The following is a 27,806-nucleotide window of genomic DNA, read 5'->3' as shown; positions in this document are numbered from 1 at the left end:
TTACAAAATTCAACAGCACAACTGCATACATCATGAATACAATAAAGGCTTACAAGAGCAATAATAAGAGCAATTAATAAGAGCAAGTCATAAGAAAGCCTGGGTAAAAAGCTAAGTCTTAAGACGAGTTTTAAAAGTATGAAGGCTGTCACTGTTCCGTATATTGGGGGCAAGAGAGTTCCATAGGCGAGGGGCCGCAAAACTAAAAGTTCTTGCTCCCATGGTGCTTAAACGTACACGCGGCGACACAAGAGAGATTGAGAGTGAAGATCTGAGAATGCGAGGAGTAGTAGATTTGGAGAAGGTCCGTAAGATACGGTGGAGCAAGGTTGTGAAGTGCCTTAAATGTGAGAAGCAAAATGTTAAAATCAATGCTATACTTTACTGGGAGCCAGTGTAGACGTTGGAGAACTGGAGAAATGTGCTCTATTGATGAAGTCCTAGAAAGAACACGAGCTGCTGAGTTCTGAACCAATTGAAGTTTATAGAGAAGTTTAGAAGGAAGACCAGTAAGGAGAGCATTACAATAGTCGATACGTGAGGTAACCAGTGCATGAATAAGAATTGCAGTATTATTCATTGTGAGAGAGGCATGAAGGCGATTAATGTTATGTTGGTGAAAATACGCAGTACGCGTAATATTATTGACATGAGCTTCAAAAGATAGTGTGCTATCCAGAATGACACCCAGACTCCTAACCTGCTGAGAAGGACAAATTGCATTATTATCGATATCCACTGTAAAACAATCAGATTTAGTCAAAGTAGATTTTGTACCAATAAGTAAGACCTCAGTTTTATCACTGTTGAATTTTAGACAGTTGGCTGAAAGCCAGTCTTTAATTTCATCTAAACATCTAGTCAAGGAAGGTGGAAGAAAAGAACTAGAGGGTTTAGAAGACAGGTAGAGCTGGGTGTCATCGGCATAGCAGTGAAAGTGGATACCATATTTCCTGAGAATATAGCCAAGAGGAAGTAAATAGATGATGAATAAGAGTGGGCCCAAAACAGAACCCTGGGGGACACCAGTAGTAACTGTAGATGGTCTTGATTTTAAAAAATTTAATAATTTGAACATACTGAGTGCGACCGATAAGATAAGACCTAAACCAGGAATGTGGGGTGCCAGTAATTCCTATTGAAACTAACCTGTCCAGGAGTATCTTGTGCGAGATCGTGTCAAAGGCCGCACTCAGGTCAAGAAGGACAAGTATTGTTAACAAAGCAGAATCAGCTGCCAATAACAAATCATTAGTAATTTTGACAAGAGCAGTCTCTGTACTATGATGAGGAAGAAAACCGGATTGGAATTGCTCAAACAATGTATTATTGGAGAGATGATTGTGAACTTGAGATGCAACACATTTTTCCAAGATTTTAGAAATTAATGGTAAATTAGAAATTGGTAAATAATTTTCAAAAATTGATGGATCAGTCCCTGATTTCTTTAGAATAGGGGTAATAATAGCAGTTTTAAGAAAAGAAGGTACAGAACCAGAAACAAGTGAAGAGTGAATTAATAGTAATTTTAGTAATTAATGGAGAGAGAGATGGTAGACAGGCTTTAACTAAGCAGGTAGGCAGTGGATCAAGCTGACAAGTGGTAGTTTTAGATTTCAGAATATAACACAATATCTCTGCAGCAGTTGGTAAAAATAAAAGTAGTAAGATTAGAATGCACAGTCACTTGGGAGACTTGACAACTGGAATCGTAACCTAAATTGCTAGAAAGTAATTGCTGAAGAATCTTTTTAATCTTAGACTAAAAAAAAGTCATAAAACTGTTGCATAGTTCTGTAGAACACAAATTTAATGGCAGAGTGTCAGATGGACACAGAAAATTCTTCACTACAGAAAAAAGAAATCTAGAGTTCCCTTCACTGGCTCCAATTATATTAGAATAGTAGTCCGATTTTGCTTTTGACAATGCTTCTTTATAATGATGAATATGGTCAGCAAGCATTTCTTTATGTACAGTAAGACCGGATTTAGCGTATAAACGCTCTAGCCTATGGCCTTTAGTTTTAAGCAGACGCAATTCAGAGGTAAACCAGGGAGCAGAGAGAGTAAAAGAAACAGTCCGAGTTTTGACAGGTGCAAAAACAATATCTGCTCAATTACGCACGTATATGCGCGCTTTGGAGTTGACAGTTCATTGCCTGTGTTTATTATGAAGCTGTATTTACGTGATGCATTTGTATTATGATGTAGAGAGAGATATTTAGTTTATCTGTTCATTTTGACACATGTAGCCGAGGAGACGTGCTATGACAAATTCAATGCACGCTCTTACCGAGTCGGAGAGACCTACGAGCGACCGAAGGATGGCATGATATGGGACTGTACCTGCATTGGGTCCGGCAAGGGCAAAATTAGCTGCACTATCGCAAGTAAGTCAAAAAAAAAATCATGATCTGTAAATTAAAAATGTTCCCCATTACAAAACTGATCCATTTTTTCTTTCTTTCTTGTTTACAGATCGGTGTCATGAAGGAGGAAATTCATACAGAATCGGGGACACTTGGACACGACCACACGACACTGGAGACTACATGCTTGAATGCGTGTGCCTTGGCAATGGAAAGGGAGAGTGGACTTGTAAACCAGTTGGTGAGTCAGTGTTTACCTGTACATTTGTCTTTGCAAACAGTTTGCAGACTAATAGCTATTCCTGTAAATCTGTATAAAGTTGTTTTCAAACAGCTACAAAGCAGGCATAATTATTTAAGGTATTTTAAAATCAGTTCAATCATGACAACTCTGAACATTTTAGCATGGTGATGGATGTGACAATGTTAATGTATTTGGTCTTGGTGGAACAGATCTGCTACGCTGCTTATGAATGGCTGCTGCTGTTGGTTTAATGCTGTAGTTGTAGCTTATTGCTGCTGCTGCAAGCAAGTACAGGAACTTGCTACTGCCAATGCATATGGCGATACGGTGGCACGAGTATTTAAAACATACTGCTGCTGCACAAATAGCATATAAAATAACCCCGTAGCAGATCTATACAGGTGGAGCTGGGGAAGGTGGAGGGTTTCAGAGAACTCTGAAAGCGCGCTGCTGGAATCTCAAGTGAATGCTAGCCAGCCATATAAATGCAAGGCAGTAAGCTCATTGACTGCATATGCATCATGAACCAATCAGCTTGTGCCAAGTCGTTTAACTCTCTGAATATCATCAGTTACGTTAACACCCCATCAGAATGCGCCATCTAGAGTTTTATGACTGAACTATATATTTGTAATTTTGCTGAAAGTTTAGGATATGCGAATGTTGTATATGTTGTATTTTTATTAACATGTTTGTTTATTTATTTATTATTTATGTGCCCTGTAAATTATGTCATTATATGTTTGTTGGTTTGGTTTGTTTATTTGTTGCTTGGGTGGTTGTGTGTAAATGCCCACTAAGATGAAATTGCATACGCCTCTTTTCTGAAACTTGGCATGCTAGCATGCCACACCTGAGTGGAAGGAACAAGATGCTAAATTTACTGTATCTTCACAGCGGAGCGTTGCTATGATGACACACTAGGATCTTCATATGTGGTTGGTCAGACATGGCAAAAACCCTATCAAGGCTGGATGATAGTAGACTGCACCTGTTTGGGGGAGGGCAACGGACGCATCACCTGCACCTCCAGAAGTAAGAGCTTGCTTTCAATATTGCATGTCTTCAACATCAGAAAGAAGCCTACTTGTTACTAAGGTCCGGTTTGTTCCTCCATAGTGCAGCATTTTCACATGTCTCCTTTCATGACTTTGTAGTTATTTGTACGACACACCCTTATTACATAATTATCAATGAGTTCTGCAGAGCTGCAAGCTTCCTATTGCTGGATGGGAGCATGCACATGGAAAATTACAGCATTCACTTTTCAGGGCTATTGAAGTTGGAAGGAAAGGAAGTGGAGTGGGTGATCAAACACTATTAAGATCTTCATCATGGTCATAAATAAAGACAACCTACTGAAGTGTGATGGTGTGGAGGTGTTTCCCAAACAAGGGATGGATAATTGAATGTGAATGCATCTCAGTAAAGAGGCTTTTCCATGTTTGTTATGAGCCATGACCTTGACCTGTTTCAATGTCTTTTTCAGACCGCTGTAATGACCAAGATACCAGAACCTCATACCGTATTGGTGAGACCTGGACCAAAACTGACTCCAATGGAAACACTCTGCAGTGTCTTTGCACAGGCAATGGTCGTGGAGAATGGAAGTGTGATAGACATGCTGCTTCCCATGCAACAACCGCCATTGGTAAGTATACAAAATCTGCTGTCAAATGGATGAAAAGGACTTAGAAGCATAATTGCATTATTTAATTCCAATTATCCATGCTTTTGCGAGTTAAGTTTCACATGATTACACACTAAAGCCAAGGTACAATATTTTTTAAGTTGTAGGAGAAAATTGCCATTATTGTAGATTATATATCGCATAAGTGTGCAGCAGCCCAAATATTCATTACATAAACCAAAGGAAGCCTATTAGAATATCTGTTGTAGCAAGTCTGAAAGGATCCAAATTGAAATTGAAGTGTAACATATGACAAAATATAGATCTTAAAACACATACAGTAGATCTCAAGTTACACATTAGGATAAATGTCCCTGTATAATTTTAAAAGGAAACTTTCAGAATTGTTAAACTAAAGCTCCTAATGCAATTTCCATGAATAGTAAATCAAGAGTATCAGAACATTATTCCAATGCGATACAAATTAAGGTCTGAAAAGGATTACAGTACAGAAGAGTCCAGTCCCGTCTCTAAGAATCAAAAAGATTTGTAGGAATTTCATTGGGATCATAGAATCATATTTCCCATGATCCCAATGTGACTGATACTACATTTCTCAGAAGAAAAAAAATCCAATAGAAAACCTTTGGAAATTGTATTCCTACATTTTTATATATGCATGTTGTGCTTCAACAGCTTGTCTTTTGTGTTTGTGACAAGGATCTGGCTCTTCCGTGGCTCATAGAGTTTCACAAGTGATGAACCAAGTCAATGTCCTGTCTGAACTTCTTGAGGAGGGCAACTGTAAAACTGATTCTGGTGTGTACTATTCCAATGGCATGAGCTGGATCAGAACTCAGGGCAGCAAGGAGATGCTGTGCACTTGTGTTGGAGGAGGAATCAGCTGCGAGGAGCAAGGTGATGTTTACTTATTTCAATTAAATTTACGAATTCAAGAATATTTTGTACACTTCTTATGTTAACCAGTTCTTGGAAACTTTACGTGCATACTTTACGCCTTTGTTGAGCCTTGAAGGTCATGTGACCAATGTAGGTTTAAATTGTTTCTCGCCCACTTGTTCTTTTTCTACTACTTCTGTGCATAAAATGGCACCAAAAAAACAAACAAATAGGAAACTTAGTACATTTATGCATTTGGCAGAGGCTTTGTCCAAAGCGACTTACATTGCATTCAGTTTACATTTTAACAGTTTGTGCATTTCCCGGGAATCAAACTCATGAGTTTACCATTGCTAGCAGCATGATCTATTGTTTGAGCTATAGGTAAAAGGCCTAAAACACACTGTTTTGGCGCAAAGTGATTATCTACCAAAAAGGATGAGTATAGAAATTTCCAAATGTTGGTGTGACATGAACCCCCTATTTCTAATGTTTGAAACACCCCTGATTCCATTGACAATGTTGTTGTCTCCTTGCTTTACGCAGACGGACAGTCCTTTGTTTATGGTGGAAACTCCGATGGGCAGCCATGTGTGTTCCCCTTTGTTTTTAGTGAGAACACCCACTACTCCTGCATCTCTGAGGGCCGAACCGATGGGCAGTTATGGTGCAGTACCTCATCTAACTATGACAGTGATGGCATGTACTCATTCTGTACCCGGAAGAACCGTAAGTGTATTTCAGAACCTCTTTCTTTATGTATTTTGAATACACCAACTTGTATACACTAGCAAAATTCCCAATTTATGTTGGTTTCGACCAGCATAACCACACTGCATGGTCTTCCTGGTAAAACTGGTTGACCAAGGAGGTGAAGCCTTGGTTGAAACAAACAAAGTTGGTGATGTGGTCTTTTCACTAGAGTGCAGATTAAAGTAATCAATCGAGATTCACTCTTAGTTTGTCTGATTGTTCCTGTTTTTGGACTTTCAGAGCTTGTGACGACTCGTGGAGGAAACTCTAATGGTGCTCTGTGCCAGTTTCCCTTCAAGTATAATGGACGCAACTACACCGACTGCACATCTGACGGCCGTCGGGACAGCATGAAGTGGTGTGGTACCACTACTGACTATGATACAGATCGGAAATACGGGTTCTGTCCCATGGCTGGTGAGTATGCTTGCTTTAGATCAAATTTTCTCCTTTTAGAAATGGCTAAGTTTTACTAAGCAGTTCTCCCACAGCAGTACTGGCTTTGTTCACTGCGATACAAACTCAGTTCCTCTATGTATAATGGAGGAAATAGCACATTTATAGAGTTTTCATGTACTCAGTGTGTCAGTAAGAGTATAACTGTAGGTTTTTATCTGTTTAAATAATTGGTTCTTTTAAATGCATTCAGCTGAAGTCAGGTTTTATAGACAGTAATAGCTATTTTGGCCTTAATTGGTCATTTATGTGCTCAGGCTATGACACTCAGTGGTCTGCAAATGCGTTATCTAGATGTATTTAAGAGCCATTAAGGGAGTTGGAGTTTTTAAGGCCATGTAATGGGGTACTGATTTGTGGCTTCAATGACTGAATCTATGGGGTCCGCCCTTCTCAGGGTTTTAAGCCTGGCTCTGGTCCAGACCAGAGATTGTTCCTGGCTTGGCTCCAGGGAGAATGAGATCAGAATGGACACAGAACGTAATGTGCATTCAGAATAGACATGCTTGTTGTAAGTATTTGGTTTTTATGCAATCATAGATTCCCTTTCTTCATTTTAATCCAGCTCATGAGGAAGTCTGCACCATTAATGATGTCATGTACCGTGTGGGTGACGAGTGGGACAAGCCCCATGACACACTTGGTCACATGATGCGCTGCACGTGCCAGGGCAATGGACGCGGAGAATGGAACTGCATTTCTTACACTCAGCTCAAAGGTCATTAGATGTTCTCAAATACACAAATACAGTATCTTACAAATATATTTCACTGATATTTCAAAAAGTAGTTCTGAACATGGCAATAGATTATTACATTATGAAATATAGTAAATACAAAATACATTAAATATATATACACTTCTGTATACTATACTATAAATATATATTATTTTATATACACTACTGTAAAAGTTTGGGGTTTGTAAGATTTTTTTTAAGTCTCTTATGCTTTGATCAAAAATTCGCTAAACAATGCTATTGGTATATATATTATTTCAGTCCAAAATAGCTGTTTTCTATTTACATATATTTTAAAATGTAATTTATTCCTGTGATGCAAAGTTGAATTTTCAGCTTCATCACTCCAGTCTTCACTGTCACATGATCTTTCAGAAATCATTGTAATATGCTGATTTGCTGCTCAAGAAACATTTTTTATTGTTATTATCGCAGTTGAAAATGGTTATGTTTAATATTTGTAGGAAACTCTGATGCATTTTTTAAAAGATTTATTGATAAATAGAACGTTCAAAAGAACAGCATTTGTTTAAAAATAGTGTTTTTGATTAGAATTCTAAACAATGTAAAGAATTTACTGTCACTTTTTTAGCCAAGTAGCCTCAGATAATATCTAAAACCATGTAGGTTCTACTTACAAATTAAAATCGGGAGTATAGAGGATGCAGATCTTCCAAAATGCTTCTAGATCTCCCTTTTTTTTGTCAGTCATAGTCATTAAAAAGTTGCTCAAAAAAAATCTTCTCTATTTCAGACCAGTGCATTGTAAATGGACAGACATATGATGTGAATGAAACCTTCGATAAGCGTCATGACCAGGGCTACATGATGAACTGCACATGCTTTGGCCAAGGTCGTGGTCGTTGGAGATGTGATGCCATTGGTAAGCCAACACTCTCTAATTCTGTTGCTATGTTGAATCCTTTGTTCTGTTTTCTTTTTCTAACCTTTTTTGCAAAATGTCAGAACTTCCCTTTATACATTCAAAGTTTTTTACAACATGAATGGCTCATGTTTCCTTCAATTCAAATCGAACAGACTTGATTTAAACAATAGTTTTTGTAAACTTGAGAGTTGTAATGAAAGAAAGACTATTTTTAATTTCTCTACACAAACCATTTATTCTTTCTCTTTAGACCAGTGCCAGGAACCCGAGTCCAAGGCGTTCTACCAGATTGGCGAGACATGGAACAAAGTCATCCAAGGTGTCCCATATAGATGTTCCTGCTATGGTAATGGCATTGGAGAACTGGCCTGTGAGCCTCTGCAGTCTACTGGTAAGATATCTCAACAATTTACCAATCATTCAAAAAAGACCTAGCTAACAGAAACAGAAAAAAAGTGAATTCAAAGACAAGAAGCAGGACATCTGTTGATGCCAACAGTCACTTTCCAAATCGTCCCACTGAAGGATTTCTCGTCTGTCATTTATAATCAACAACCTCTTTGAAACTCAGCAGATGTAGCAGATGTCAACCTCTTTCTACACTCTAAAAAATGCTGGGTTAAATACAACCCAGTGCTGGGTAAAATAGGGACAAACCCAGCAATTGGGCTGTTTTGACCCAGCGGTTGGGTTAAATGTTTAACCCAACCTTCTGGGTAGTAACCCAACCGCTGGGTCAAAACAACCCAATTGCTGGGGTTGTCCCTATTTTACCCAGCACTGGGTTGTATTTAACCCAGCATTTTTTAGTGTGTAACCTCATGACAGGGGGAACATTAACCATTTGTAGTTAGCCAGATGGAACAGGTGTTTATGCTATATTTTGTTTTCTTCCATGGAACATGGATTTAGCAGAATATCCAGTCTGCACTTTTACTTACAATTGAAGTAGATACATTTAAGTAACTGAGGCTGTCAAGCTTCAGAATATACCATTAAAGTATCCATATGATAGCTTAGTGCTACAAACAGTTTATCATTAAAAATCCTGCCTTTGAGCACCACTGTGTTAGAGCCCTTTTTTTCAAACATTTTATTTTTGTCTATGGTTACGGCACATCCGTGCAAAATACCAAATGTGATTCTCACATAGCATTTATAGCTTTTAAGACCATGGTCTGCTGTTCATTTGTGATTCTGTGCAACCAAATGGCCTGTAGGAGTAGCGATAAGTAATGTAAGACAGGTTGCCTTTTGTTAGCTGTGTTGGCCTTTTTTGAGGAAAGTGTGAGCTGTATTTTTATGACCTTCACAGAACCAAAAATGATCAGCCGCAATATGTACTCAGACCATCTGTGAACGATTGTCTTTAGTGCTGTATATTGAAGGTCGTACTTTTGAAGGGCCACTGTGAATTTGTATCTGGGTTACCATCTTACCGTTTTGTGTAATTTCGGTTTGACACCACAAAGGCTCATGTATTTTCTGCCAGAGGTGAAGGGGACATTAGAATTGTTCAAAATGACCTCACTGTGTTGAATTGCATGCAGCTGTTAACCAAACTCTGTGAAGGCCTGGGGATAATAAAGGGTAAAGTGGGTGAAGAATGTTATGGCCGGGTGTGATTTTTAACACCACACCCATGCAATCATCCTCCGGACTGTTTTTTATTACCCCTCACTTGAAAAACTGAGGTATTTTGCTCCATTTTCAGACATCTGGCCAGACAACAGATTTGATTGTCTTATCCAAACTTCTTTTCAAATTCTTAATATGAAACAGACTGTTTTTAAAGACTTTTCTCCTTTCTTTGTTTCCCTTTCTTTCAGAGTAAGTTTATCACGTTTTATATGTCGTATTAAATACAGTGGCAATATGAAACTATCTAATCAGACTGTTAATCATTAATTTTTATCCTCCTCCTCAAAAGCTCCTGTTCGGGTCATCATCACAGAAGCTGGAAATCAACAGAATTCCCATCCCATCCAATGGAACCCTCCCCCATCTGCCCACATTACGCAATATATCCTGAAGTGGAGAGTCGTAAGTTTTTGTGTTTTCTACTCTCACGTTATGGGGATTTTCAGAGCTGGATTTTTATGGTGATATTGGTTTAGTGACAATTTATGTCAGTAAGGAAGAGCACAACAGCATCATTTAAATCCAGATTCCTGGAATGAGAGACATTTTGTTCCTTCAGTGAATGTTTGTGTGCCTCTGTCGGCAAGGGATGATTGCCTATGCTAAAGTGCATATGATGATATTTCATGAAATCTAGCTAACAAAATATATATTGTGTGTTGGAGTGTTCCAGACGCTACACACACAAACAAGCCACAGTCCTTGAACTTAAAAACACACATTTACTCTTCACTCTGACACGATGAAACATAGACTTCAGTGTAAAGTTGCAAAATTGTGCATTTTTTTTCTTATTAACTAAAAGAAAGAGGGTTTTCAGATTTCTTTTTTTTTTTTTCCCCTGGCAGGGCGTTTTAAAAGCTGTGTTTGGACAATATTTTATTTTTGTAGGCCAAACCACATTCAAACAACCAATCTGATATATTTTGTAAATACTTTCAATTTTCTTAATTTTAAATGTCAAGAGATCTTTAACATTCTGGGCCCGTATTCTTAAAGATTCTAAGAATCTTCTCAGAGAGCTCCTAATTTAGCTTAAAAATTTCTAACTAGGAGTCTTAGCTTAAAAGTGATCCAGGACCAATCTGAGAGCAACTCTGAGCGAGGAAAATACAAAAACTTTTATCTTAGTGAGGAGGCAGGGCTGACCCCGTTGCTAGCTATGATACAGTCTTTTAAATAATGTGATTAGTTGGTTGCCTAAGAAGAAAATAAAAAAGTGCTTTTAAGAGTAGCATCTATTATAAGCTTTTACTTTGAAATTACAGGCGTAATTTTTCCTGTTTTACCGTACTCACACACACACATTATATATATATATATATTCTTTAATTTTTGTATTTACCATGCTGTCATACTTAACATATTTTATAGGAAATGAACAGCGACACAATAAGGTTCTGAAAGTGCTGTAATTGTTTGTGTGATCACTTTGCTTATAGAAGGTTGTGACAGACCCAAATAATCACTGCTGCATAGTTGTATTTTTCCAGTTGCCAAATATCTAGCGTAGCTTTAGTTCTGGCAGGTCACGTTAGTCAAGCTTGCATCAGCTGATCCCCATCAACCTATGGGAATACGACACCTATCTAAGCATTCATATATAAGGTCCCTCAGTATTATCAGCAGTTTTCGCATTGCTCAATAGCTAATTACCCTCCTCCATCCCCAACTCCTCCTCTGTCAGTCAGGATTCAGCCTTCTGATTCTCCTTTGAATCAGACTAATTCTAAAATGTGTACATAACATTGTTGAACTTTAACGATATCTGCAATACATTTATGAAGGTTCTGTTCTGTTTACCCTGGGGGGTTATCGCTGCTCTCCCTGCTCTCATCCATGCTGGGCTGCATGGATGAGAGCAGGGAGTTCTTGCCCAGAACAGAACCATACCGCCAATCCAAACTGTATGCTAATAGTCAATCATCTTTGACGATAGTGGTCCTGATAGAAATGTTAATGTAGTTAATGTAGTGATTTACTTCCATTTCTGGCACTATGACATTTCTGCACGGCGTCGGAGATGTTAGCGTGTCTCTAATAAGATCGGTCACAAACATGATCCCTGCACCATCTAATGTGTAGCATCTTGTTAACTCACTGTCATGCATTGTGTGCAACACATTTCTTCTCCCTCTTCATGTTTCGTCCATTTTCTCCACTGCTAAAGAAACTCTTAAGCCTCTTAAAAGTCCCCGTCTGTACTCCTAACAATTTTGGACCTTAAGAGCTCTTTTAAGGGTTAAGATGCTTTCTGAATTACTTTCTTAGGATCTTTTCTTTAATTTTAAGAGGAACATTTTTCTTAGAATTGTGTCACTAGGAGCAACTCTTTGCACTAAGAATTTTCATGAATACGGGCCCTGGCCTTTATCGTAATACCCACTCGTTGTTACTTTGCAACATACGTCAAAGCTATTTCAAGGCATGTACAGAAAGCAGGATCTAATTGTTTAACAATGTGTAAAGGTAAAAAATATTCGTACTCAAGTTTTACCGCAGATTCACCTGCTTGATCAAGTTTGGTGATTTTAGCTTCTATATTTTTCAGCGTGTAACATTTTCCTTTCACAGAAAAACACACGTACACCCTGGAAGGAGGTGACCATTCCTGGGCACATCAACTCTTACACCATTTCAGGGCTTAAACCAGGTTTGACCTATGAGGGTCAGCTGATCAGTATTCTACGCTATGGACCAAGAGAGGTCACTCGCTTTGACTTCACCACTATATATGGCTCTTGTACGTAGATTTTTTATCTTTTTATGTTCAATTCTTTTCTTTTCCATAGAACTTTCAAAAACCTTGCTATTGAAAAAAACACCCAAAAACTTCATCATTCCCCTTTCTGCAGTGGACAAAACAGAGGGTGAGACCACCCAGCCCCTGCCAGTAGTGGACACTTCAGAGTCCATTACCGAAATCACCTCCAGCAGCTTCGTCATCTCCTGGGTATCTGCATCTGACACAGTGTCTGGATTTAGAGTGGAATATGAACTCTCTGAGGAAGGAGCCCAACCACGTGTGATTGGTGAGTATAGTCAGAGACACGCCGCTTGTTAAAAAATGAACAGAGGAATATTAATGCTCAACATGACTGCAATGAGAAGAAAAACTGGAAAATAGCCTGATTTGAGCTAAAGAAGCTAAATTTATAATACAATTCTTATCCAATTAGAATCAGTTAAAAATTTGTATTGACTTCATAATTACCCTTTTCCCCCCACAGACCTCCCAAGAACATCTACATCAGTAAACATCCAAGATCTTCTGCCTGGCCGTAGGTACAATGTCCAAGTATTTGAAGTCAATCCAGAAGGAAATACAAATCTCATCCTGACAACCACTCAGACCACTGGTAAGATGCCCATCATTGTGCACAGGGTCCAAAATTAACTTTTTGAGAACATTTAATAGCTATTAATTTTTCTTACCAGACATGAAACAGTATTGTGCATTATTTAATTTAAATATGTTATTATATAGATGTTTTTCAAATTTCATATTCACAGCAAACAGCATTACTGACATGATTATTTTGTTGCTCAAATTTCATTGTTGTTTTGATGCTAAGAATGGGTTGCCTCATGAAATGTTTGGTTACGGCAACAAAATAAATTTTCTTTTGTTCAAAACAAAATTTTCCTCATTTACAGATTCTTCCATTTACAGAACATCCAGCCACGAGAGTCATCAGAATGCACTGCACATTCAAAATAATTGTCTATTTATTCACAGCACCTGATGCTCCAACTAATCATGAGGTCTCAGATGTACAGGAGAAGTCCATCACGATCAGATGGTCTAAACCCCAAGCACCTATAACTGGTGAGTAACATTTGTGTACCAACATTCATGCATTAAGATTGTCTTCTAAAGTTGCTTAAAGTTTTGTTTTTAGTACATCTGCTGATAATGTATGAATGTGGAATTATAGATATCAACTATTTTTTCATGTAATGTGTGCACAGGCTATCGTGTGGTGTACACTCCCTCGGTTGAGGGCAGCAGCACTGAGCTCATCCTCCCCGAGACTCAAACATTTGTGACACTGGGTGACCTTCGACCTGGCCTGTCATACAATGTCAGTATTTACTCAGTGGAAGACAACTTGGAGAGTGAACCTTTGGTCCTACAGGTCAGCACTACTGGAGAGCAACAGCCTGGTAAGAGTTCAGAAGATCCATTTTGGGATGCTTTTATTGGACAGATATTGTAGAAAGTGACTGTAAATTATTGGGAGAATGAGGTTGAGACATGTTGCAGGTGACACTTCCCACTCTATTTTTCTTTTTATAGCTTATTGCTAGCTACCTCTCTTGCTTTCAGTTCACAATTTGTATTCTTACCTCTGTTTGTATCAAAATGTTTTCTGCTCACACACACTTCGCATTTTCACACACGTCTGCATTGGCGTTCAAACTACTTTATTAAGAGGCATTTACTAAATTTTCTCTAAGCTTGTGAAAGTGCCCATGTTTTTCATTCATGTGTAAAGATGTCTGCCAGTTCTCTGACATTTTACAGTGAGAGCTGACTCTAGCAAATGCCTGAGCTGGGAGATTTAGTGCTTTCTCATAAACAAAACAACCTTACAAGGATGGACTGGGAAGTGTTGAGTGTGTCTCTCTGTTCTCGTCTTACCAGTTGAGGTCTTTTTATCAAATACACACTTCCTTATGAGAACTGTGAAAAGTCTTTGCGTGATTTTGCTTTTCACTCTTGAAGCTAATAGAGTACTATTTTGAACTCTACAAAATCATGCAGTGTTGATACAGACATTCCCGACTAAAATATTTAGTAGTACTTGTTAAATCAAGCATCACCATTTCTCCTGCTTTTACATATGGGCGTTAGGGATTTGAGCACTCCTAATCCTAGCTTGCCCAAAGTCTTGTGTTTACATTACATTATCACTCCTACCTCCCCTTGTAGTAAAGCACTGAAAGATAATTTTGCAATTTTGCTTTCTATCTCAATAACAGAGGAGGTCCAAGCTCCCACAGACCTGCAATTTAATGAAGTTACCGATGTCAAGATCACCATCACCTGGACTGGTCCTCCTAATGAGGTCTCAGGATACCGTGTGTCTTTTGCGCCCGTAAGCACAGATGGCCGGACACAGAGACCCCTTCAGCTTCCTGTGACGCAGAATGCTTATGCTGAACTCACACACCTGCAGCCTGGCACACTCTACCGCTTCCATATTTATGCAGTCAACAGAGGAGTGGAAAGTGAACCTTTGGTTGGGGAGAAATCTACAAGTTGGTGACATTTAAACGTTTATCTTTGAGCTATTCATTTTCTAAAATACAACTGACAAAATATGCTGAATCTGTTTATAGTTACATTTATATTATACATGCCATCTTTGTCAACTTTTCACTGCATTTCCCACGTGAACATCTAGTCAACATTCTCGTCCCTCAGAGCCTGATGCCCCTACCGACCTGCAGTTCTCTGATATCACTGATGACAGCTCTCTGGTCATCTGGTCTGTCCCCAGAGCTCAGGTCACAGGTTATCGTCTCTTCATCAGCATGGCCAGCTCCAGCCCCAAACAGCTGAGGATCCCTGGCCATGAGTCTCAGTACAAACTCAGCGACCTTCAGCCTGACACAGAGTACATAGTCACCTTGCACTCAGAGCAAGGGAACACGCTCAGCGAGGGAGTCACTGATGCCTTCAGAACATGTGTGTAACCCCTCTACCTTTTCTTAAACAATACACAATGGTGCTCTCCTGTGTCCATTTTGGAGTGCTCAGTTTTGAATATCCTCTTTATTTTTTTATTTTTTTCATCAGCTCAGCCAACTGGTAATGCTCCTCGATTCACCACAGATGTCACAGATACATCTATCATTGTTACCTGGACCCCAGTACCACGATTCAGCTACAGGGTATAAACACTATATTTACAATTTGCTGGTTACCACATTAGCAGTTTGTTGTGTATAACAGGTGAAAATAATGCAACTATATTGTAAATATTACATATTGGATGACACGTTATAGAGTTTGCATATAATTCTCAGGAGTTGTGGAAATACATTAACTTTCTTTAAGTGTTTCCATTCCCTGCTGGAAAAAAAGCCAGCTTTTTATGGCAGCTAGTTTTATATGGGTACTAGCAAGTACAAGTTGGTTATTACAGTAATGGTCATAGATGGAACACTAGGTTGCCCTAGTGAAAAGTTGTTGTACAAGCTGGTAAACCACCTTGGACCAGCTACCATATTCCAAAAACCATATTCCATATTTTAACCCTGCACCAGGGTTTTACCTCTACATTCCCAGAAAATAAGCTCATGTATTTTCCCTTTGACTCAATGACTTGAGTCATATATTCAGTGAATATGTGCCCTTCTCTCAGATGTCCGTGAGGCCCAGCCAAGGTGGTGAAGCTCCCAGAGACAAGACCTCTGGCGAAGGCACTATTTACATTTCTGGTCTAACTCCAGGAATGGAGTATATCTACAGCTTGCAACCCTTGTTCAGTGGCAGAAAGCATGGCAACCCAATCACAAACAAAGTTGTGACATGTAAGTTACTGATCAAACTAATTCAAGTAAATTTGACATTGTCTGAAAGCTTTAAAAGTTTTAGAATGCAAATGCTTAGGTTTTTTTATTAGCTACAAATACAGAGGTCTGGTAGATATGAAAAGATTAAATATAATGTTAATGTAGACACTTGTAGCCCGTAATATAGGGCTCAAAATGCTAAGTACATTTTCTAAAGTTGGACTTCATTCCTCTTTTCTCTGTCACATTAGCCCTATCCCCACCAACTGACCTGAATGTGGTGTCTAACCCTGTCACTGGTGAACTCAATGTCAGATGGAGCAGAACCAAAAGTCCAGGTAAATATTGACTATACACCCACTTCTTACCCTTGTGTACCCTTGTTCACCCTTTCTTTTAAGCATGCTGGAGGACCTTGGCTATTTATGTAGGCTGTATGTGTATGTGTATGTGTATGTGTATGTGTATGTGTATGTGTATGGGACTGTTTCAGACATTCAGGTTAATTTTGTCCCATTTTGAGAATTATCTGTTCTTCCAGTCATCCTTTTCTCCCACTGTTCTTTGTCTGTTTACTTATCTTTCATCTGTTTGTGATGTTTATTACATTTAGTGCATTTAATTATAACTTTCTGTTTGCATGTACTTTTATCCCTTGTTAATCATGATATTTCCCCAAAAATATAAAACATAGTTTATTGGACAACACCATGGTATTCTTTGAAGAACCTATATACCTACTACCGTATATACAAATGGCATTACCATCTTTCAACCATAGTACTGTTGCAATTTTATTTTGTATTTCTCTTTTTTATACTTGTAATATACCCTTTATCCTCTCAGATATCACTGGTTACAGAGTAACGTGCACACCAGTCAATGGGCAGCGTGGAAATACTCTAGAGGAGACTGTTCGAGGGCATGAAACCTCATGTACCCTTGAAAACCTGAGTCCTGGCGTTGAATACAATGTCAGTGTCTATACTGTTAAAAACCACCTGGAGAGTGAGCCTGTCTCAGCCACCATTACGCAAGGTAAGACTCCATCTATAATCAACATGTACAGCAATAACAAACATAAAGGTAAGTTCAAGCCATGCTCTGCTGGATCAAAACCACCATGACTGATCCAGAGAGTCACCTGATTATCTATACGCAGATTTAGAAATTCACCCTTTTAAGATATTTAAGAATATTTTTGTAAAGAGGTGTTCAGTTTGGCGTATATATGCATGCCAAATGCTGCTTTTAAAGCATTATGAATAATAGACTGTTGATCACAAGTATGCAGCTGAAATATCAAGAGTCAAGCCAACAGGTCTTGTTAGTCAGCTTTGCCATGGTAATCTTAACCTGCTATGGTTCAGTGCCAATCAATAGACCCAGGCTTTGCACCAATAATGGACAGTTAAATGGCAACTAGCTAGTAAACCTATCATAAGGTAATATAGTATCAGGTATTAAACCCAACTGAGAGATGGCTTCCTCTGATACAGACTTCAGCTTTGCTATTGTTAAATAGAAGGCTTAGACATCATTAAAGAAACAAACAAGCACTGAATAGGAACAAAAATAACCTCTAGACATCAAGGCCACAATGGTGATAACTCATGGCTCACAACTCATAGGGCTTCAACCTGCTACCAGTCTCCAGCCTAAGCTCAGTCTCTATCTTTGATCTATATCTACTACACCACATAATCCTGCTTCTACTCTACTTAATTGCTATTGATCCTTTTAGATGTCATCACATGTATCCTGCAAAGATCCATAAAAACAGCTGCATTTAATATATTACAAAATTAACTTCTAAGAAAATCCAGTAATTTATTTTTTCCAATAAATCCTTGGTGTTGTTTAATCTGTTCGTGCATCATGAAATAATTGTATAATTCTCAACTGTTTCACTTTTTTAATGTTTGAAAATATCTATTGAATTTGATAGTTGCAAGAAAAGTTGGAGCTTGATACTTTCTCTTTTTTGTAGAATGACTAATTCAAATCAAAAGCCTGTTTATTTTCCATTATTGTGTGCATGTCTTCTGATTATTAGCTATTAGCATTTTTTAGCACTGATGGCATTAGAACAGTAATTTGCTGCTTGTCTTAATTAGTCATTGTCACTGCTTCTGTGTGTCTTGTTTTCTCTCTCCCTTTCCCATAAATGCAACTTTGTTAACCAATTAAAGATGTGCCCAAGGTGGGTGATCTCAGCTTTGTTGATTTCACGGATACCACAATCGGAATTAGATGGACCCCGCTAAATTACCCGGCAGTTACTGGATACCATATTACGGTTGTTACGGCAGACCAGAGTTTTCCTATTTTTGAGGACGTGGTGAACTCCTCCATCAGCTATTATACCATTCGTGGACTGGAGCCAGGCATCAATTATGACATCAGTGTGTCCACCATTACAGATGAGGCAGAGAGTGTGCCCTCGGTGATCACACAGCAAACCCAAACTGGTGATTTATCCTACATGGGTTTTTTGTTACATTTCAGAGGGTGGGGGTAAAAGAAAAGGGAAAGGAATGGAGAATATGGACGTAAACGAGAGGCTGAGACCCTCATCCCTCAACCATCATTTGTTCAAGCCACTTAATTTCATTACTTCCTAGTCCAGCTATCCAAGATTAACAATTAGCTATTTCCAGACTCAGTGCAGCTTTTTGAATCAATCGTCTGCTTACTTCAGAATATTGATGCATTTCTGGGAGAATGTTCGTTATCTGCATTCTTGGGGAATGCACTATGATAACTTCCACTTGGTGGGGTATCATATTGTTTGTATTTATTGTATTTCTGTTTCATGTTAACAAAAAAGGTGAAATAACATACTCCTTAGCTATTTATTTTTATGCTGACAAACTTTTTACTTTTCAATTTATGACATTATTGTCTCTCTCTTTCCTCTTGTTTAGCTATTCCAGCCCCCACAAACCTGAACTTTGCTGAGGTGGGCTCAGACTCCATGCGTGTGTCATGGACTGCACCTTCTGTTCAGCCATCTGAAATTAGCCGCTTTGTCATCCACTACCATCCCACAAAAAATGACGATGACTCTCAGGAAGTCAATGTAGGAGGTGGCACCAACAGCTTCCTCCTTCAGAGTAAGGGTTTACTAATGCTTTCATTCAAAGTTCTTTATTTCACCCATGTGCTTCTTACAGTCCTAACACGTTTTACTTGCTGATTCTGAATTTTCTCGATTCAGACTTGCTGGCAAACACAGAGTATCTGGTGAAATTAGTGTGTGTGTATGACGACAGAGAAAGTGAACCTGTAACTGGTGTTCAGAAGACAAGTATGTATCTGGATATAAGAAATGGTGTTCAATTGTTAGTTTTCTGACCACTCTCTGTTCTGGTCTGTAAGTTTCTCCACTTGAATTTGTTCCCATCATACACACAGATTTGGACTCCCCAACAAATCTGGACTTCTCTGATGTCTCCACCAACTCATTTACCGTGCACTGGATGGCCCCACGTGCCATCATTACAGATTATCGCCTACGCTATCAGCCAACAAGTGGTGGGCGCGCTAAGAACGAGAGACTTCCCCCGACAAGAAATTATTTAACACTGGTGGACCTGGCCCCTGAGACGGAGTACACGGTCTATATTTATGCTGTCAGCGGCAGTAAAGAGTCTCTACCACTTACTGGAACACAAGCAACCGGTGAGAAGTTAGAAAAGTTAAAGATTTGTTTTGTTCATCTTTGTGAGGTATAATGATTTGACTCTTGTTTCTCCTGTAGTCTCTGATGCTCCCACTGACCTGGCTGTGACGTCCTCCACTCCCACTAGCATCACAATCTCCTGGGACGCCCCTGCAGTCACTGTACGCTACTATAAGATCACACATGGTGAAACAGGTATGACAAATGGTTTGTGGTGTGGTGTGGTGTTGTGTTCTGTTGCTGTATGTTCACTTGAGCTTGTAAATGCTGTTGATTCCTTCTCATTGTTCCTCAGGTGAAAGAGATGCACCCAGAGATTTCACTGTTCCAGGAACACAGTCCACTGCCATCATCCATGGCCTGCGTCCAGACACCGATTACACCATCACACTGTATGCTGTGACAGGCAGAGGGGACAGTCCAGCCTCCAGCACACCAGTCATCATCACACACAGGACTGCAGGGGGAAGTAAGCACTCATGGTCAAGACATCTGTATCTATTATGGTTTCTGACCATTAGCTTACCACAAATTTTGTGTGACTATATTTTTTTTTCTCCATTCTCAGGTGTTCCATCCCCTTCAGATTTAGATGTTACTGATATTCAAGACAACGCCTTGACTGTCCGCTGGAGCCCAGCTAGAGGCCCCATCACAGGCTACAGAGTAACAGGGACACCCAAGGGTGGGCAAGGTCCTACATTCTCTGAGCTGGTTGGCCCTGGTGAGACATCTCTTGCTCTTTACCCTTTTCTCAGCTTTTATTCCTACTCACAACCTTGAAGCTGATTTGGAAGAACTGGTTCAGTACTTGGACTTATAAACTATTCTGTTTCTACCTTATTCAGAGCGTACAGAAATGACCGTACGTGGCTTGGTGCCCACAGTAGAGTATACAATTAATGTGATTGCTCTCAGCCAAGAAGGAGAGAGCACCCCAGTGGTCCAGAAAGCTACAACAGGTTAGTGGTTTGTCTATTTTTTAAACTACCTAACTTTTTAACCTTTGAAATCGTAGTTCAGGTCTAACTTGTTCACTGGACCAACTTGGAGTTAAGGACTTGCTCAAGAGATCAATGATTATAATTCACTGTTGTTCCTTGAACCAGCAACCTTCTAGTTATAAAAATTATGTGCTTTAGCCACTATGCCACACCACCCAATATATACTCCCTTAAATATCTTCTTCCAACTCTCTAGCAAGTTTGCAGCATCCAAGAGATCTTACCTTCTCTGATGTGGACTCCACCTCCATGCTTGTGACATGGGATGTTACACGGGTTGCAGGAGTGACCTCCTACAGGGTTCTGTACTCTAGTCCAGAGGAGGGAGAAAGAGAGTACCAACCAGCCCTAAGTGGTCGTGATAACAGTGTGGTTCTCCAAGGTCTACGTCCAGGCACCATGTACAATATTAAAGTCATTCCCATGAAAGGACGTTACCCAGTCCGTACTCTTGAGGGCACTCAGCAAACTACCCATGAGGAGACTCAGCCCACTGGTATGACCGCTCTGAATTCAACTTAGCTTCTCAAGCTAGTCAATTAGATAATAGGGTTGAGTGTTAGAGGGGATCTGTCCTGATTCTTGTCCTTTCACCTTTCCCAGCTGTTCCTGCTCCCACCAATATAGAGTTCTTCGACATTAGTCCATCTTCTTTTGTTGTGGCATGGCAGGCACCCAATCCCAGACTTTCTGGCTATCGTGTGGTGGCATTACCGAAGAATCTGTATGTCCTAGCCAAAGAAATGAATGTTTCACCAGACTCCACACAAGTCTTAGTGCCTGGGCTCATGGTAATATGTCTACTACCTTGCACTCTACCAATAGGTTTAATCTTTGTTGGCACAAGTAAAAGTAGAAAAATTAGTAAAAGTTATTTATTGCCAGGGACAATGGACAATACAGTTTTGTGGTCATTATACAAAGATAATTGACAACAGAATGCTGCAATTTAACCAGAGAACCATGTCGTAAATATAGGATATTTGACATTTTGGTTTCTACATTTCAATTTTGTTTCAACCAAGTTTTAAGCAAAGGAGTTCAGGTATTGGTAGCTATTTTGAATGAATTATGACTTGCCATCTATGGCCTAAATATCTGTTGTTTACTTCTAGGTGGCCACTGCTTATGAGGTTCATGTCTACGCACTGAGAGGTTCAGACAGCAGTTCACCTCTCACTGGAGAATGCACCACCGCTGACAGTTAGTCGGTTTCCCATATTTTCACAGTAGAGTGATTTTTAGTAGTTTCTCTGTATTAAATGGAAACTATCATCTCATTAACTCCACAGATATAACCCCTCCTCGCAGAGTCCGTATCACTGACGTGAAAGACACTTCATTCACTCTCACATGGCGTGTTGTCAATAATGAGCCAATGACAGGTTTCCTTATTGAAGCCACACCCAAAAATGGAGGTCACCCCACCTTCAGGCAAACTATTCCTGCTGACCGTCGTACCTATGTTGTCACTGGTAAGTTACTGTACAATCCATAGGTAACCCCCTTATTGGCCATCTGTTTAAACATTAATGGTTAGCCACTGTTTGCTCAATACGTAAACGACTAGTATTATTAACTTCCATGGTATTTATATTGTATTCAGTTACTTCAAAGAGTACCATGGCATTACCATCACAGAAGTGTCTAAAATCAATGGGGTTACCATGGTAGATTATTGTAAATGTTGCATCCTGCTTTGTCTGGATAAACTCAAAAATGTTTTTTAATAACTTTTTTAACCATGTTGGAATTATTGCTGTTTGTTGAAAGAAATGTATTCCTTACCTCAGGTTTGCAGCCAGGCATCATGTATGTGGTCAACATGTACACACTGAATGGAAATAGTCGAAGCCCTCCTTTCACAATGACTGTAAACACAGGTACAACTAAGCAAATCTGCCCATGTGGAAAGAGTAATATACTGTATAAATGCTAATGCAATAAGTCTGAAAATAAACTGATTTAAATTTACCAGTATGACCTTAACCTTTTTATCTTATATATCATCACAGCTCGACCAGCTGTTCAGTCTCCAACTAACCTCCAGTTCACTTCGCTGACCCCCAATTCCATCTCCTTCACTTGGCAAGCCCCTCCAACACACATTACAGGATATTACATTACTTATGAAGAATCAGGTGGTTCGCCTCGTGAGCTTATACCACGCCCTAATGCTGGCCAGAACTATGCCACCATCACTGGTAAGACCCAGAATGCATCACATTACCCCCAGTTATGGTATACATACTGTAAATGTTGGTAAATTAGGCTTGTAAAACACAATTTATAATGCACTATGTGACCATATTGTGATAATTTAACAACAGGTCTGCAACCAGGCACCGAATACATCTTAAAGATCATAGCCCTACTAAATAACCAGAGAAGCGCACCACTGGTTGGCACAGCCACAACTCGTAAGTATTTGCTCATATAAAAACATAGATTTTTCTCATTTGTAAGTCACTTTGGATAAAAGTGTCTGACTATTGAATAAATGTAAATATACAATGTTAATGCACATATTGAGACATAAGGTGTACACCCTTATGATTTGTTGCTGAATGGTACAAGCAAACAAAAATGTGGTTTGCAAGCATGATGGCTACTACTGCAGTAGCAACTGAAATGGACAGAGCATAGATACAGCACACAGCAGTTAGCCTAACTAGCCCACACTGGATTTTATAAAAGCTTGACATTGCGCTGGCTTGCATTTCACTAGTACACTTGGCTAAGCCACAGATTTTACACTGCTTAGCTTTTTATTGATGAAATGCACTCAGAGCTGAAATGCAAAATGGAGGTACATTGCATTTAATGTTGCTTAATTGATGCACCAAACTGACTGGACTGCTAGCCCATCACTACACTGTTTAATTTATTTAAACTAAGTGTTCCCTCATTGGACTATTATGATCAAATCCTTTGATCAGTTATTAAAGGGCTGGTCCATACTAGTCCAGTCTTTCACCAATGTTTTCACTCTGATGAAAAGTGTTTTCTTCGAACTGAATCTTACACCATATCCAAACCAAACATGATGGAAAAATTTCCAATAGCGATGTTACAAAACCTCAGCCGATTGGAACATATTTGATGTTTAAACAGAGTTGCATCTGGAATTTTGGACAAATTAGATTTCACAATGGGCAGCAAACAAACAGACAAACTGAAAACAAACATCCATTACACCATATCCAAACCAAACATGATGGAAAAATTTCCAATAGCAATGTTACAAAACCTCAGCCGATTGGAACATATTTGATGTTTAAACAGAGTTGCATCTGGAATTTTGGACAAATTAGATTTCACAATGGGCAGCAAACAAACAGACAAACTGAAAACAAACATCCAAAAAATCCAGCTTGTCACAGTTCAGGACAGAAACTTGAATGTGTTTAGTTTGATATCCAGACTCTAATGGCGTTTTTCCACTGCATGGTACGGCTCGGTACGGTTAACTTTTGGGGGGTTTTCCACTGGGTACAGTACCTGGTACCTGGTACTTTTTTTAGTACCACCTCGGTTGAGGTTCAAAGTGAACCGTACCATTACCAAAACGTGACGTGTAAACTCTACTGATCACGGATTGGCCGGAGAGAATCGTCACTACATGCGTCACTCGACTTGTGACACAAACACAACAGAACCGCTAGATTTAAATCAGCACAGCCAGTGAAGGATCGAACGCAACTGTTTTGAACGAGCGCACCTTTTTTAACAACAAAAATTGGCTGTTTCATTGTCTGTTGAGGAAGTACAGACATTCCTCTCGTTGATAGCAGAGGAGCGGATCCAGCGAGAGCTTGATGGGGCGACACGGAATGAAAAAGTTTTTCAGGAGTCGGGACAGTAGAGGCGGCGCAACTAGCGACATGTGAATAATCCCGCCCACTCTAAAGCGATACTAAACTGCAGTGGAAATCAAACCGAGCCGAGCCGAGCCGTGCCGTGCCATACTGAGCCATGCTGAGTTGTACCACGCAGTGGAAAAGCGCCATAAATCAGCTGGTATAACTATATAATGCACATCCTCCTTCATGTTTAATTGTAAAACATTGGTGAATTTTGAGAAAATTCTTGGATCCACTTCCCTTTAAAAAGATATCAGCAAGTACTGTACGATCATTACTTGACTGAATCTTTAGTAACTTACTGGCTGGTAGATGCAACTGTGGCTGCCTTTTCCGCCCAGAGCTGACCTCCGATCTGCCCAGTCTGCCCCATCATGGTGGCCCAGACAAGCTGGATGTGCCTGAGCCTGACAACAGGGTTCATGTAGTGGGTCCCACTGGGCATGACTCATCTGATGCACATGGGCAGCATGTGGAGTATACTGCAGTGGAAATCAAACCGAGCCGAGCCGAGCCGTGCCGTGCCATACTGAGCCATGCTGAGTTGTACCACGCAGTGGAAAAGCGCCATAAATCAGCTGGTATAACTATATAATGCACATCCTCCTTCATGTTTAATTGTAAAACATTGGTGAATTTTGAGAAAATTCTTGGATCCACTTCCCTTTAAAAAGATATCAGCAAGTACTGTACGATCATTACTTGACTGAATCTTTAGTAACTTACTGGCTGGTAGATGCAACTGTGGCTGCCTTTTCCGCCCAGAGCTGACCTCCGATCTGCCCAGTCTGCCCCATCATGGTGGCCCAGACAAGCTGGATGTGCCTGAGCCTGACAACAGGGTTCATGTAGTGGGTCCCACTGGGCATGACTCATCTGATGCACATGGGCAGCATGTGGAGTATCAATCAACCCAACAGAGGCTACCAGCCTCAACATCGTCAACCAGTCCCTCAACCTAACCAACCCCGACCCCAGCCTTATGTGCCTCAAGTTGGGGAGGCCCTAGTCTACATCCCCATGGTGGGACCCGATGGGGGCCGTGTGCCTCAAATTATTCAGGTTAGTGAGAGGCCTGGCAACGGCCATCCTTTTGATTTTCCAGAAGACAAGACTGGAAGACCACAAGAGGCCCAAACCCAAACCACCATCTCATGGCAGCCCTACCAGCAGAGTTCTGGTTACCTGGTGTCCTGTCAGCCCATTACCCATCCAGATGAGAAGATGTTTCAGGTGAGGACCTTGGAAGGATTTACAGAAAATTTTAGATGAACGAAAAAGAAAAATTACCCAAAACTTCCTTTATCACCTTAAGCTTATTTTCAGATTCACCCTTTCTATTTTTGCAGATGCATGTCCCAGGATCATCCACAAGTGCAACCCTGATTGGTCTCACCTCTGGTGCCTCTTATAATGTCATTGTGGAGGCCTTGAAGGGAGCCCTCAAACACAAAATTTTGGAGGAAATGATCACCGCTGGAAACACAGGTCAAGGATCAATGAAAGCTCAAAAATGCAAATGCTAATGATGCTTGTCTTATTGTTTCTTTATTTTGTTCCTGTTAAAATCAACAGTTCCAGGAGATGTTTCATCTAGCAAGGACTCATGTTATGACACCTTCACAGCAACTTACCATGATGTCGGACAGGAATGGGAGCGTATGTCTGACACTGGCTTCAAACTCTGGTGCAAATGTCTTGGCTTGGGAAGTGGACATTTCAGATGTGACTCTTCCAGTGAGTAACTTCACACTTGAAGATCAAATGGTGGATTTATCCTGTAGATATTCCTCTTCATGTACAGTGGGTATAGAAAAGAATGACCCCCCTTTAAAATAATAAAATTTTGTTGCTTTGAAGCCTGAAATGACGACGGACACACTTTTTGTTTTATCCAGCTGTATTTACTCAGTGCAACTTATAACATCCAAGTGAAATATATAACTCCAACATGTCAGAAAAAAAAGAAACAGAATCACTCAGTTGGAAAAAGGATCACCCCCTTGTGTCAGTATTTTGTTGAACCACCTTTTGCTTTAATTACAACCTTTAGTCTGTTGGGATGTGTCTCTACTAACTTTGCACATCTAGACTCGGGACCCGGGACATCATTCTCTACCCTCTCCCTCCTTCATTTTAAAGTTAGACATCAACTTTCTTTGTATTCCTCAATCTATTAATTACAAACAATATAACAAGAAAAAAAGTTGTAAAATATAAAAGAATGCCAGTTTTCAGATACATTTTTTGTAAAAAGTTTATAGGGTCGCTAGAGACCCGAGGTATGTAAATGTGTAAGTATTTTTTCCTGCACAACTATATTTACATATCTGATGACTCAATATGTGCAATGCATCTTTTTTTCCTTAAGGTGGCACTGTTTGATACAATGATGACGTGAAGTTTCACTCATAATTACCGCAGGCATAAAACAAACGAATATCATCAGCAAAAATGTAACTGATTTGAATGGCTTTACTGCAGAGCAATTACTATACGCAATGAAATATAAATGTCACTGTCATTTGATGCTGGATGTGGTGAATAAGCTGCCAGTTATCAAAATATTGAATATGAAGTCATTGAAAACGATAGTTTTGAGAATATGGCTAAGATCGTGAATATGAGGCAGATGCTGAATGTACTGTGTAAGTGCGCTCTGACGATGACAGCGATGGTAAAATAATCTGCTCAAATTGAGCCCTTTTAAGTTTCAAAAGGTAACGAAATATGCTTTATTTTATTCTTTTGTAATTGTTCTTAAAATATCAAGATAGTTTTTTGCTATTGCAGCAGTTAGAGATCCATCCGTGCTGGATATATAGGTCCGGGTCGCTAAATATCCGAATATGTAATAATGATTGGTGAAACATTCATGCATTTAAGGGTTAAATTTGATGGTAACCGTTTGTGGACTGCAGTCTTCCACAGATTTTCAATGGGGTTTAAGTATGGGCTCCGACTAGGCCATGCAAGGACATTCTCCTTTAACCACTGGGTGGTCAGTTTTGCTGTGTGCTTTGGGTCATTGTCATGTTGGAAGATAAACCTTCTTCCCATTGACAAATTTCTGGCAGAGGGCAGCAGATTATCCTCAAGAATTTGACGGTA

The 27,806-nt window shown here is 39.6% G+C and overlaps 1 protein-coding gene across 1 annotated transcript in view; it reads left to right on the top strand.

Moving 5' to 3' along the window:
- The window catches only part of LOC107549419 (fibronectin-like), a 34,974-nt gene that overhangs the window by 4,087 nt on the left and 3,081 nt on the right, over positions 1 to 27,806 (top strand). Inside the window, exons 3-42 of the mRNA XM_016230490.1 lie at positions 2,253 to 2,390; positions 2,479 to 2,610; positions 3,511 to 3,648; positions 4,103 to 4,264; positions 4,964 to 5,161; positions 5,690 to 5,872; positions 6,137 to 6,313; positions 6,918 to 7,070; positions 7,846 to 7,974; positions 8,228 to 8,368; positions 9,908 to 10,020; positions 12,193 to 12,361; positions 12,474 to 12,650; positions 12,849 to 12,977; positions 13,358 to 13,447; positions 13,591 to 13,785; positions 14,605 to 14,883; positions 15,050 to 15,313; positions 15,425 to 15,519; positions 15,993 to 16,161; positions 16,395 to 16,481; positions 16,990 to 17,181; positions 18,336 to 18,614; positions 19,071 to 19,259; positions 19,364 to 19,453; positions 19,561 to 19,827; positions 19,907 to 20,023; positions 20,124 to 20,297; positions 20,397 to 20,552; positions 20,677 to 20,790; positions 21,029 to 21,328; positions 21,436 to 21,623; positions 21,948 to 22,035; positions 22,125 to 22,307; positions 22,626 to 22,715; positions 22,848 to 23,036; positions 23,163 to 23,252; positions 25,801 to 25,928; positions 26,045 to 26,183; positions 26,271 to 26,432. Coding sequence (XP_016085976.1) covers positions 2,253 to 2,390; positions 2,479 to 2,610; positions 3,511 to 3,648; positions 4,103 to 4,264; positions 4,964 to 5,161; positions 5,690 to 5,872; positions 6,137 to 6,313; positions 6,918 to 7,070; positions 7,846 to 7,974; positions 8,228 to 8,368; positions 9,908 to 10,020; positions 12,193 to 12,361; positions 12,474 to 12,650; positions 12,849 to 12,977; positions 13,358 to 13,447; positions 13,591 to 13,785; positions 14,605 to 14,883; positions 15,050 to 15,313; positions 15,425 to 15,519; positions 15,993 to 16,161; positions 16,395 to 16,481; positions 16,990 to 17,181; positions 18,336 to 18,614; positions 19,071 to 19,259; positions 19,364 to 19,453; positions 19,561 to 19,827; positions 19,907 to 20,023; positions 20,124 to 20,297; positions 20,397 to 20,552; positions 20,677 to 20,790; positions 21,029 to 21,328; positions 21,436 to 21,623; positions 21,948 to 22,035; positions 22,125 to 22,307; positions 22,626 to 22,715; positions 22,848 to 23,036; positions 23,163 to 23,252; positions 25,801 to 25,928; positions 26,045 to 26,183; positions 26,271 to 26,432 — 6,453 coding nt within the window. The remainder of the gene's footprint in view (positions 1 to 2,252; positions 2,391 to 2,478; positions 2,611 to 3,510; positions 3,649 to 4,102; positions 4,265 to 4,963; positions 5,162 to 5,689; positions 5,873 to 6,136; positions 6,314 to 6,917; positions 7,071 to 7,845; positions 7,975 to 8,227; positions 8,369 to 9,907; positions 10,021 to 12,192; positions 12,362 to 12,473; positions 12,651 to 12,848; positions 12,978 to 13,357; positions 13,448 to 13,590; positions 13,786 to 14,604; positions 14,884 to 15,049; positions 15,314 to 15,424; positions 15,520 to 15,992; positions 16,162 to 16,394; positions 16,482 to 16,989; positions 17,182 to 18,335; positions 18,615 to 19,070; positions 19,260 to 19,363; positions 19,454 to 19,560; positions 19,828 to 19,906; positions 20,024 to 20,123; positions 20,298 to 20,396; positions 20,553 to 20,676; positions 20,791 to 21,028; positions 21,329 to 21,435; positions 21,624 to 21,947; positions 22,036 to 22,124; positions 22,308 to 22,625; positions 22,716 to 22,847; positions 23,037 to 23,162; positions 23,253 to 25,800; positions 25,929 to 26,044; positions 26,184 to 26,270; positions 26,433 to 27,806) is intronic.

The sequence above is a fragment of the Sinocyclocheilus grahami genome, unplaced genomic scaffold (genome assembly GCF_001515645.1).
Source record: "Sinocyclocheilus grahami isolate Dianchi unplaced genomic scaffold, SAMN03320097.WGS_v1.1 scaffold372.1, whole genome shotgun sequence".
Taxonomy (NCBI): Eukaryota; Metazoa; Chordata; class Actinopteri; order Cypriniformes; family Cyprinidae; genus Sinocyclocheilus; species Sinocyclocheilus grahami.
Note: the sequence above shows the minus strand (reverse complement) of the source record. Positions and strands in the feature narration are given on the sequence as shown.